Below are 13272 nucleotides of genomic sequence, written 5' to 3' on the forward strand. Positions count from 1 at the left end.
CCAGTAAAGTTTGTTTCATCCAGTCTTTATTTGAACTGTTTAATTAGACGGACTATGGTTTGAGGAGCAGTCGAATGAATTCAAAAGCTGTTCAGGTAAAAATAACATTGTCAGGCACGGTTACTTGCAAGGAACTAGACACTTGGGGCAATAATTCCAAAGTCAACATTCTGCTGCTCAGTCCTCAGGAATTTTTCATGAGCCACCACTTATCTTGTCATATCAGATTTCTTCCACCAGTTTTTGTAGAGAAGAAAAAAAGACACCTTTAGGGCAAATTATTCTCTTTTAATCAAATTCCTGTATGACCTGAGGAAATGTTTCCTTTCCTTTTAAATCACTGATGCATGGGGTAGTGCCCCAAAAAAGGACACAAAAGCGTCTTCGCACAAAAAAAATATATTCCTCAAGTTGGTATACAAGTAGCAGTTTTATCTTTTTATTTTTATTCTTCTAAAAAAAAATTGGAATAAGAAAACAACAACAAGAAGAAGGAGCCAAAAAGGAGTAAAACGACAAACGCCTGGATTTTGCATTACAAGTAAAACCCCATATTTTCTCACTGCCTTCTCATGGAACAGAATCGAACAACTTCATTCTGGACTGCAGTTCATGCAGGCGGGAGCTATAAAATATAAATTATACCACATAACCTTATACCTCCCAAATGAGCCATTTGGTTACAACTGTACTCCTGTTCGCTACAGCTTCAGCTTCTCTGGTATTTCTGTTGCGTCGACATGAATTATATTCTAGCCCTGCACGAGAACGTATGGATTACAAGTAAAATTCAGCTTCCCTACTGGCTAAACACATGCCACCCAGTGACACGGAATTGTTTATTTTACACAGTGGCTGGTAATTATTCCTGGACATAATCAATTAAAGCCAATCCGATTTGCAGCTGAAAATGTTATAAATGATGACTTTTAGTCAGACGACAAAAAACTGCATGAGGCATGTATATTTCCAAGCAAAATGTAAGTGTTTTTTAAGGTTTCCCCATTAAAAAAAGGTGGGTGGCTGAAACTCATACAGTGAATTATATAGAGAGAAACAGTGACATAATAACTGAACACATATAGGGTAAAAAATATATCATTTTACCGAACAAAAACACTAGGGCCATTCATGTCACACAGTTACTACGTACACTCTGTGCATTTTCCACGGATGAAATCTCAAACTTTCACGAAACATGCGTGATATACGTAATTCATAAGTCTTTCTTGTGTTTGTCTTTCTTGAGCTGATCAAAAGAATTACACAGTTTGCATGTATTTTAAGTAGATTATCTGCAATTATTAGAATTTTTCCGTGTATGTCCACATGTGTCTAACCAGGGGCAGAGCTAGAACATTTTACATGGGGGGTGGAGATGGGGGCAAAAGACTTTGAAAGGGTGGTAAAACACCAGAGTAGAAGGCCATTACACATGAAAGGATTAAAATATGTATTTCTAACATTTTTATTATTATTATTGTTTTCTTTTTTTAATGTTGCTTTTGTTATTTTTCCAAGAAACTTGTATTGACGATGTAAGGGTTAATGGCCTTCGAAGTATGCATTATCACTTTGTAACGCACGCCGTGGAGGCCTGAACCGTCCAACGCGAAGTGCGTTAAAAAGTGATAATGCATACTTCGAAGGCCATTAACCCGCTTATACCATGGTCATTTACAAAAGAAATAAATAGTAAACCGGTTTTAGTCCTTAATTCTTGTTTTTTTTCCAATTTACATCGCTTCTCTCACAAAAAGCAGAATATTTGTTAAATGGTGCGGCGTGTCATGACAAATAGTCTGCGTCACGCCGCACACAGTCAAGACTCAGTGATATATATATATATATATATATATATATATATATATATATATATATATATATATATATATATATATATATATATGCTGATCTTTCCGATAGGTTGAAGAAAGCATCAGTTCAGAGAGAAAGTTAACCTCTTACCGCTTGTTTTTGTCCAAATGATGAAGCAGAAGGTTGTTTTAAAGAAGCCGGCGCAGTGATACAAAACATTTAAGCTAGATGACCGGAACTTCTTTTTTAACCGTGCGGTAAAGTACAGTAAACCCTTGTTTATCGCGGGGGTTATGTTCCAAAAAGAACCCGTGATAGACAAAATCCGTGAAGTAGAAACCTTTTTTTTTTTTTACAATTATTATACAGTTAAAAACTCTATTATACATTGAAACAAAAGAACAAACAATTTTACAGGCTCAAGCATTTGTTTCACAAACCAAAGTACTTTAGAAACGTTTTTTTCAACAAATAACTTCTGTTCTGTCAAATAATAATTTTAATCATCGATGTGAACAGAAGGCTTCAAATCGCGGAGATTAGCCCCGCCCACCGCAACCCGGGAGTAATTGGATTAAACGGGAGAAAATTTAAAATGATTATGAATAAAATACAAAGTACAGTGGGACAAATAGTGACTCAGGTGTATTTCACTGCTCTTCAGACTGAGCCGCTGCATCCTGTCTCCGCTCTGCAGTGTTTTCTTCTTTTGAAGCCCGCGGTGCAGGTGTGTTTGTTCGGGAGAAGAACATAGTGATAGGCAGTTGTTGTCGCTCTTTTTTCTATGGGTTTTAGAGAAATTCCAAATTCAAGGTGATTTGCATGTAAATTTGGCAAGCTGTTTTACATACGTGTACATATTAAACTGCAACGTTATTGACGCACAGGTAGAGAAGAAGCGGCGTGACTTTTGTAGCCAATCAGAATGCAGAACACAATGCACGATGCAAATCCGTGAAGTAGCGAAACCGTGAAAAGTAAACCGCGTTTTAGCAAGGGATCACTGTATATCACTTTTTAATGCACATCCAGCAGCCAATCAGAATCGAGTATTCACCCGGACCATGGTATAATTCTTAATATTTCCCCCCTGCAACTCCGCCCCGTGTCTAACAAACATTTCACCCATGTACCACCGATGTATAGCTTTTATATCCCGTAAAAAAGCACACACGTCACGTTAAAATTATGTGATTGAGGCATGAATCACATTCAAATTGCATATAATCAGCAAACTAATCACGTACGGTTCATGTTATATGTTGACTTGCGTGTATTTTGCGTGGTTTATTCGTACTTCTCCCGTGGTTTTAACGTGGTTCATTCGGGATATATCAGTAAAATTCTCACCTAAAGACCACAACTTTTCTCACTTTTTCCATGTATAATCACATATAACCAATTTTTATCTGTGCAATATGCAGAAAATGTACTATAGAGGCTGTGTGACATGGCCTTTAGAAGCAAAGAGGCAGATTTCAATCCAATTATTCAACAATTTCCCACTTTTTGCACCACAGTTGATACAATCATTTAGCAGATTGAGGCTTTCTAGATATGAGGTCAGAGCATCCTTAATGCAAATGTCAAACCAGCTGTTAAACCTATTCATTTCACTGTGTTACAAAAGCCTCTCTTTTGAGTTGAGAAATCAGGCAGACACTGACCAAATCTCCTAATGTTTTTAAGAGTTTAAGTGTCTAAAGATTCAGTTTTCTTTTTTGTGTGCTGAGGTACAAAAGAATGCAATTATGTCTCTCCCATGTATATTGTTTTAAATCAAATCTGTCTCACACTGTGCTCCTTATTAAATTAGGACTCCTGCGATCTAATTTGTTTGAATATTTCTCAGAGTCTCTGTTTGGTAAGTAAATCCCGGAGCTTACTGTATGTCTCTTTTTTGTTTTGTTTTTCTGAGCTGCCACCAGGTATGCGACCTGCCCCCTTCCCTCTTTCCAAACATTTCCTTTTCTGTCACTGCCAACACACACTATCAGTCACACCAGAGATTATTGAGGATAGATGGAGCAGAGCAGGTACGGCAATGATCCGACTCTAGTTAAACCAAAACACTGCAAGAATGTTCCTTTGATGTTGCAAAGTATCATCTGGAGCAAGCAGGAAAAGTGTTCCCGCAGCCTCGTTTTAACCTCTAAGGACCTGGCGTCCACATGCGTGGACATCTCATTTTGGCTTATATTACCACAGTAGTTAATTCCGTTTAACTGGGGTCCTGTGACTACATGCTTAGAGCAGGGGTGTCCAAACTTTTTGCAAAATGGGCCAGATTTGGTGAGATAAAAATAATTGAGGGCCAGTGATTCAGCCTGACATTGTTTGAACTGTTTGAAAAACATTAAATGCAAATTACCTAATGAGCATTTTATTGCAGTGGCATAAATGTATTTTGTTCACACAGAAAACAAATACATCTAAAGACGTTTTTAACAAAACTACTGTCAAGTTGTCCATTTTTAGAAACATTTCTTCTCCAGAACCCCCTCCTTCAGTCATGTCACCCCGGTTCTCCACCAGCTGCACCGGCTCCCCATAACCTCCAGAATCAAATTCAAACTCCTCCTGTTCACCTTTAAGGCCCTCCATAACCTGGCTCCCCCTTATCTTTCAGACCTACTCCATGTCAAAACCTCTTTTCGTTTTCTTTGGTCCTCCTCTGTTTAGCTCTCTGTTTTCCGGCCCGCCTCATTACCATAGGAAGCAGAGCCTTCAGCTGTTCGGCTCCCAAACTCTGGACTTCCCTCCCTCCTGACCCCCGTAACATAGACTCTTTACAAACTTTCAAATCAATAATCATCTGTTTATTTCTGCCTTTTCATCTTGACTCACTTTTGATTTTCTGTCAATTTCTATTTATTGTTCTTTTAATTATTAATTATTATTATTATGAGTGTACATGGGTGTGTGATGTGTGTGACCCTGCGACGGACTGGCGACCTGTCCAGGGTGTCCTCTGCCTTCGCCCATAAGTGGCCGGGATAGGCTCCAGCAGCCTTGTGACCCCGAAAGGGACAAACGGAAGAAGATGAATGAATGAATGAATGAATGAATGAATGAATGAATGAATGAATAAATGAATGAATGAATGAATGAATGAATGAATGAATGAATGAATGAATGAATGAATGAATGAATGAATGAATGAATATTATTATTATTATTATAGCTTGTAGTAGGTAGCATGTCTCGTCTGGTAGTCTTTTTTCGTATTGAGCTCCTTGAAAACAGCCATAGTCTCTTGGCAAATTTACAAAAATAACAATTATTACACACACTGTTATTTTTATGGTTTTTTTTAGAAAATGCTCCAGGCTGCATATTATTGATTATATATTTAAAAAAAACTGCAGGCTGGGGGAAATTTGAGCATGGGCTGCATTTGACCCATGGGCCGGACATGTCTGGTTTAGAGGGTTAGTTCAAACATTAGCTTGGGTTAAATCAGTTTTAACAAAAGGGAGACTTTAATTTTTTTTCTCCCACACTTGATTATCTGAAGACGAGCCACATGTAGTGGACAATGGCGCTGGCCATGCAGGCCACTTGGGCATCATAATAGAAAATAAAATATAAAAAATAAGCAATATCCAAGGATCCACAAAAACAACATCTTAAAGAGCCACATGCTTTAGCAACCAAGCTTTGGTTTGAAATATAGAAACTCAGTTTGGCAAACCAAGACAACTGGGAGGAGAAGAGAGGTCGAAGGAGTGTTGGGGTGGGGTGAGTTGAGGTGGGGGGTAGCAATGTGAGCAGTAATCAGAGGAAGCTGGCAGGGGGGACAGGGAGGGATGGTGGGGTCAGAGCAGAGCACCACTAAGCAGCCCTTCTCTTCATTAGCAGCGTCTCTGAGGGGGGCGTCACAGGCCCACCTGTCCAGCAGATTATTGAACCGGCTAACCAGTGGCACCCTGTCCACACACACACACAAGTGCACACACACTCCCATCTCTTATTCTCAGAGACTCAGAGGAATCACGACCTAGCTGCGGTCTCTCTGACAACTTTAACTTTTTCTTTAACCTCACGTAGCAGCATCACAGGCTGATGCTGGGCATCTATTTCCTGCACAACAAGGACATCTCCCGCCGCATTAATTCACTCATCGTCCATACCTGCTTCATCCTGTTCAGGGTCACAGAAGAGCCAGAGTCTATCTCTGTTGTCATAGGGGCAAGACGCATGGCACACCCTAATCGATCACAGGAATTTAACACAATTTTTCTACTTACCAATGGGAAATTAAATTATTCTTCTACTTTCATTTGTCATTTATTACTGTTCAAATGCTCACTTTTGCTGTGACTGAAAAGGGAATTTTAAAAGGTACTAGCTGTGCTGCACAACAGAAAAAAAAGACTTCTGTTTTCCTTCTTTTTTCTCCGTTTTGCTAATTCAGTAGATAAAATGTGACTTTCACTAAGCTGAAGCAGATCTCTCAGACAGACAGCAGTACATGTAGATTGCTAATAAAACGAATCTCCAGGAATGTACATCTCTTCACAGTATCCATCCATAAAACATTCCTAACATACAGCTAGATAAGTATGTTAGACAAAAATCTGCAATGACCAAACTGTGAAGGCTGATCAAGTGGATCTCCCCATCAGTGCCCCATCTCCTTCCAATCTCTTTTGCATATGTCGAAACTTAAATTATAACGGTAGACTTCTGAATACTACACCCCCCACAGGTTGGTTTCAAGCTGCTTTCATTTTGTGAGAGAAAAAGAAACTTGGAATTTTTAAACCATTACACAAATGTGGACTTTTCAGATTTCAAAATAAGTTTTAAGTTTTAGGTTTGCTGTATTATCAAACACTTCCACCATTCATCTTAGTGATTTTAAATTTTTAAAAAAGCATAAAAAGGATACAACGTTTTGTAAATAACAAAAATGACAAAAACCAGTAGAATATATATATATATATATATATATATATATATATATATATATATATATATATATATATATATATATATATATATATATATATATATATATATATATATATATGTATGTATATATATATATATATATATATATATATATATATATATATATATATATATATATATATATATATATATATATATATTATATATATAAAAAACAGTAGAATATATATATATATATATATAATATATATATATATATATTCTACTGTTTTTTGGGGGGGGGGGGGTCTCTTAACAGAAACAAGACCTTTTTAATGCAGAGAGACTAATGTGTTTGTTTGCTGTTTTAAATTAAAGAATGCACACACAAGAAACACACATAAAGCTCCTTAAAACTTACTGACCACTTAGACAAACACTTTTGGTGTATTAGTAATATTTCATCCTATTACAGTTCAACAAAGAGCTGTTAAAAAGGCTGCACTTTTAATGCGTAAATGTGGAGTTCTTACTGCTTTTATTAAACCCAGAAGCAAAAGCAATAAAGCCATATTTACCATTGCTGCATGCTGTATGTGACAGACCCCGGGGCTACTGCACTTTCCAAACTTGGCGTCTTCAAAAAAGTCTGATTTCGCCCTCAAGTGGGGAACTTTCTTCTTCTCAGTCCAGTCTGTCGTACCGGGGCGAGGGGGGGGGGGGGGGATCACCGTAAGGGTTCTTTTTTCGCAAACTTTGCTTCAATGTTTATGGCAGTTTGGTGTATCACGGGGGGGGAAAAGGAACTCTCCTTTTTCATCCACGAAGATCGAAATGTCACGGCTCCTGCGCTGAAGGAACAACGTGCGTCGGTTGCGCCTAAGGACTCCCGATGACAGGAACCCCTTTTGCCTCTTCTTCTTGAAGCCGTAAACTTACAGATCGAGAGGGGGATCAATGTCAAGAACACAAGCTGGTCGCAAGTGCTTTTCCTACCTTAAAGAGGGGGGAGAAAAAAGTATTCCCCGGTGGTTTCCTTCTGCGGAGTTAGCACAGCGCGCCGAGAAGCTGCGGATCCTCCGCGGCTGTAGAAAAGGCGTCTGCCTTGGAAAGTTTGATGAATTCAAAGCAGTGTTTTACGCGTTGGTTGACACCCTTAACCAGGTGACTGTGGATCCAGAGAGTTTGAGTGCCCAGCCCTGATTTACGCGTTGTGTCAGTATGAATAGTCGCATCTTTGCGCAACAAAAGTGTGCCAGAAAACCCTTAGCCTCAAGACAAAAAAAAAAAGCGTTGAAGAGCTTGTGCAACGCCAAATAACCAGCTAGGACTCACAAATGTTTTTTTTTTGTCTTTCTGTCTGCCCATACCTAGTAATAATTTTGAATAAATAAAATTTGTTTTGTTTTTTTGAACAAATAAATCAAATTAACCAAAACGTCTGTGCAATCTGAGCACTCTTAAAACACTGCATATCATCAACGTGACCCCCCCCCCCCCCAACTTTTTCTACAACCCATGCCACACACGCGCTCCTTTGCGCTTGCATGCACGCTTGACAGTCGGAAACAGTTTAGGACATCTCTGTGTGAGCTGAGAATGTCACACTGATTTCATAAAGTGTCCCTCAGACCCTTCAGAGCTGAGCACGCTCATAAAACTTTCATCGTGAACTTATGTTTTTTAAGTGAATTTGTTTGAAATGGGACTTTGACATCTCCAGAGTGAGGGGATTGAAGGACTGAGGGATGTGTGTGTTTATACTTTAGGATGTGTGTGTGTGTGTGTTTTGAGGATAGACTCTAGCTCTGAGAGAAGCAGTCTGTGTTCCTCAGAGTGACTTGCCTGCCCGCCTCAGCCTGGCTCATCTGTGGGGTGAGACAGGCTGCTAAATCCCACTGCAGTCATTTCTATCGAGTCAAGCGTCTGGATGCCCCACTTGCATGTTTGGTCAGGGGGTAAATAATAGATCAGGGATTAGGCTTGTGTAGAATTCATTTCAGAGTAACAAGCTACTGAGGTCCCAGGATCTGCATATTCATTCCTTGGCCAAGGCCGTGGGAGAGCAGGACCATATGCTTGTTTGTCAGAAGGGTTATATTACTAATTAAATGAGATATTACAAACTTATGCAAGCAGCAGAACATAAAACCTTTAAAAGATTGTCTATTTAAAAAACACCTGGGGGAGAATATATACATAAATACAAATAGCCATATTGGACTTTCAACACCATAACATGGCTAAAGCAGGTCGCACAGTCTCCTCCCAGGTTGGTGGTTTGATTCTTGCTATTTCCTGCCCCATGTCAGAGTTGACATGGGTCCTCTATGTGCTTCATTGTTGCTCACCTGGAGAAGGAACACTCTCTTTTTCTCAGTCGAAACTGCCAGACACAACAGTTATGTGGCACGCCTTCAAGAAACTGCGTTTAGCATTCTACTCTTTCCACACATTTAGCGAATGGTGTTCACACCGGACAAGCAGGGAAGGGCTTCCTCTTTTTTCAGCTGTTGGTACCAGCACATCCACCTACAGGCTATAGGCAAAATGTTGAAGCGATCCAAATCTCATGAAACTTGCATTTTCTTTCACAGCTCTATTACGATACATGAAAGACTTTGCCTCCATGATCAATTTTTAAGCAGTTGGCACTTCCACAAATGAACAGAGACGCAATCCATATGTCTCCACCAAATCCGACTACGATTGGTAAAAGTTGGACCTGGTTTGACTTGCAATCCGCATTTAGAGGCCAAGCGTTTTGTACGCAGAACCCAAAAATGATTGTAGAAACTTGTGTAGCTACACAACAGTTTTGAAGGCACCAGCCTGAAACCCACATTTAAGCACGTTTACATAGACTTTTCATAAGAAATGGTTGCTTGAACACGTATTGCTGAGGGCGGAGTGAACGTAGCTTACAAGTCTGTTCATTACAAGAAAAGCAAATCTTTTAAATTTGATCATAAAATTAGGCAGAGGAGGTGCAATTGAAATCACAATGTTATTAAGCCACTTTTCACCTAAGCTCTAGAAAGCTTAAATGTGCTATAAATGTTATATAACCCTGATTACCCCGTGCCAGGTCTATGCCAAAATATTGACCTTTCTAGTGTCAGTCCATTTTTAATACATGAACTGATGGAGCACCTGAAATCAAACCTTTGCCAGCCAAAACACAAAACATTAGTGAGCTACAAATCTGTGTCAAGAAATCACAGAAGGGCTCTGATAGTCAGTAACAATCACAGCTGGTTATTGAGAGCAGATATTATGAAAGGACTGCCAGACCAGAACATTGGTTTACTTAATGATGAATGCAGTGTATACAGTGGTTTCAAAATCACACTATGTAAATATGAAATCAGTACACTTTTAATGCTGCACCTTTTTGGACTTAAACATCGGGATCAAAAGGTAGGCTTTAATCCATACTCATTTGGAAGTTGATTTGTAGAAACAAATATATTGTCCTTTACTGTAATTTTTCATTGCATAATAGGTAATGCACTTATTTGCACAGTGAGAATTAAATTAAAAGTATTATGCAAAAACGAGTGATAGCTGTCGCCTGCAATGCATGAGTCAGGACTAAACACGGCTGTGTGTTGCATTCAACAACTAAAATCTAAAACTCTGTGGCTGATGGGCGGAAATCTTTCGGCAGAATGGAGTTTGGGGATGTTTGGCTGGTTGGAGCACCCACGAGACCCGTCTGGGCAGCTCTGTTGGTCAAGCTCCTCAGACCAGATCAGCTCCAGCCTGTCTCTCATGAGGGTCTGATGATTGGAGACGACGGGCCAGGTCTGCTTCTGAAGGAGTGACCAACACACGTTCAACTGACCACTTCCAATGAAAACTAAATGTCATAGCACGTAAATGTGCTTTTCGGGCTTCCTCGGTCAAACCTTTTCTTTGACATTACGCACCAAACCTCTTCCAACATATGCTAGTGTTGGGTGACAGTCCTGTATGAATGCCATATGTTCAGCCGTTCTTGAATTCCCATAGGATTCGTTTTATTCCACAAGGTCAGTGGTTGCATCACGCAATTTTGTCCCTTTCCTATGGAGTTAATTCAGTCTCAATAATCAGAAATGCACACAACCGGTTTTACAAATGCACACGCTCCGATTCACAAATGTAATTTTATGCAAACGTGAAAAATAAATTCGGAAATACACACCCTGTGTTTCACAAACACACAGATTGTGTTTCACACATGCACACTAAATGTTTTACAAATGCACAATAAGTGTTTCTCACAAATGTGCACACTGTGTTTCACAAAAAACATTTTAGAAATTCACAATAAATGTATCAGAAATACACAGTAAGTGCTTCACAAACATGATTTTTAGGTACACATGTGATGTGAACTCACAGATCATTCGAACTGCTGACTGTGCATTCAAAATCCCGTTCTCGTTTGTGAATCTCCCCGTGTGTGTGAGAGATTTTTCTACGGTGAATATTGAGACTCATCTGACGGAGCGGGTCAACTAATGTCACCATTGGCTAGTGAATCTGTCAATCAAACTCATCGGGAAAGCAGGCGGGTTCGCTTTTAGCCAATCGAATGGCCCCTTACACTTTCTCTACGCTTTCTGCGGGTGGCAAAAGCTCCGCCCATATTTGATTCTGTACCAGTCGGTCGTTAGCGTGTTAGCCTTAGCATGGCTTGTCGGTTTATTGCCTTCGGTTGTCAAAAATTACTGGCTTGTGCAACTTTTCAGTGGACCTGGAAGCAAAGCAACAGTGGTTGAATGCAGTTGACATTGAATCCATCGAACTCTGTACTGGTCATGAGATTTAAAATGAATGTTTCACTCGGGATTGTTTGTACGTTATTCTCTTAGCTTTCATGCTAGCGTCATTTCAACACTCAGACACGGTTTTGATCATATGAAGGTGGAGGAGAAAAATCTTCAACTTCCACAGGTTTTGTGGAGAAACTGGCATCACTTTGCTCCGTACCACGCAGTGGGACTACATTACCTCAAGTTCATCTCACTGTCAATCACAGATACCCAATACACCTCCCCTGCTCAGCCCGAAGTCACTTTGCTTGACCTTAATTTTATTTTTTTAATAACTCAAATGTCATTGATTTTATATTGTAACCATATACATATACACCTCTTGGCCAGGTCACCCTTGCAAAAAAGATCCTCATCTCTCTGGGTTTTATAGCTGGTTAAATACTACACAACAAAAGATGGTCATAGAACAACAAAGTGCAAACATTCACCCTTTATTGCAGAGTAAAATTCAGTGAAAACATGGACAAATTAAAACATCAAAATTTAAGCAAATGTGGGATCTCTACTGATTTGAATTTTATTTAAACTGGAACTAATTTTTCATAACTTCCTTACATACAATGAAGTCCCTTGAACAATACAGCAGTATTGATTTGAACTCTGTCTTGCTCCCCTCAGTCTCTCTTCTTCTGTATGTAATTATGTCGCCTAAATTAAGTTCTAAACACACTGGACAGTAAAGATGTAGGTCCACTCCCAAACGGTCTGAATTCCACAATGGATTGATGTCGTCTTGCAGTCCCAACATTTGTGGACCCAAAAGAGGACTGTCCCATACCGGGACATTGATCCCAGGATGAGGTTCAGCCATGGATCCACTCTCCTCCCATTCAATCTCTGGAACCAGCATACCCTGACAAAAAAAAAAAAAAAGATACTGTTTATGAACAGCACTGGTTTTTTTTGTGTTTTAGATTATGTAGGAACAGTGACCGACTAATAATAACTTATATTGTTGCTTGCAGGCAGACTTCATATCTCCATAACTGTTTATAATTTGCAAATAAGTGAACCTTAACAAAGTAGTGACATTAGTACATCTGATGGCTCATAAGGCCATGCATTGTGATGCATTTTGAACTTGCAGATGTGCTATTCTTCCTACAAACAAACAATTTAGGGAAATTGTTTGCACCACAGAGGTGGCAAAGGCCAAACAGAAAGCTTACGATGAGCTATATGACAGGTTAGACACAAAGGAAGGAGAAAAGGACTTGTTCAGGCTAGCCAGACAGAGAGACAGAGATGGGAAGGACGTGCAACAGATAAGGGTGATTAAGGACAGAGATGGAAATGTGCTAACAACCCAAGAGAGTGTACAGAAAAGATGGAAGGAGTATTTTGAGGAGCTGATGAACGTGGAAAATGACAGGGAAAGAAGGGAGGAAGATGTGGTTGTTGTGGAGCAGGAAGTAGCAGAGATTGGAAAGGATGAGGTTAGGAAGGCTCTGAAAAGGATGAAGAGCGGAAAGGCCGTTGGTCCTGATAACCTACCTGTGGAGGTATGGAAGTGCTTAGGAGAGACAGCAGTGCAATTTCTAACGAAGTTGTTCAATAGGATTCTAGAGAGTGAGAAGATGCCTGAGGAATGGAGGAGAAGCGTTCTGGTCCCGATCTTTAAGAACAAGGGTGACACGCAGAACTGCAGCAACTATAGAGGAATAAAGTTGATGAGCCACACAATGAAGCTGTGGGAAAGAGTAGTGGAAGCCAGGCTTAGGAAGAAGGTGGG

General features: G+C 39.6%; 2 protein-coding genes across 9 annotated transcripts in view; one reads left to right on the forward strand and one right to left on the reverse strand.

The window, feature by feature from the left end:
- The window catches only part of bnc2 (basonuclin zinc finger protein 2), a 176941-nt gene extending 169125 nt beyond the window's left edge, over nt 1–7816 (reverse strand). Inside the window, exon 1 of one of the 2 annotated variants that reach the window (XM_078943542.1) lies at nt 7293–7816. In XM_078943542.1, coding sequence (XP_078799668.1) covers nt 7293–7295 — 3 coding nt within the window. In that variant the 5' untranslated portion in view covers nt 7296–7816. The remainder of the gene's footprint in view (nt 1–7292) is intronic. The other variant, XM_078943543.1, reaches the window with a different exon arrangement.
- Nucleotides 1–13272, forward strand: part of LOC101171889 (centlein, centrosomal protein) — a 202270-nt gene that overhangs the window by 82415 nt on the left and 106583 nt on the right. The window lies entirely within an intron of this gene.

Source organism: Oryzias latipes, assembly GCF_053564925.1.
Source record: "Oryzias latipes strain Hd-rR chromosome 1 unlocalized genomic scaffold, Olatipes_Hd-rR_3.1 chr1_Y".
Taxonomy (NCBI): Eukaryota; Metazoa; Chordata; class Actinopteri; order Beloniformes; family Adrianichthyidae; genus Oryzias; species Oryzias latipes.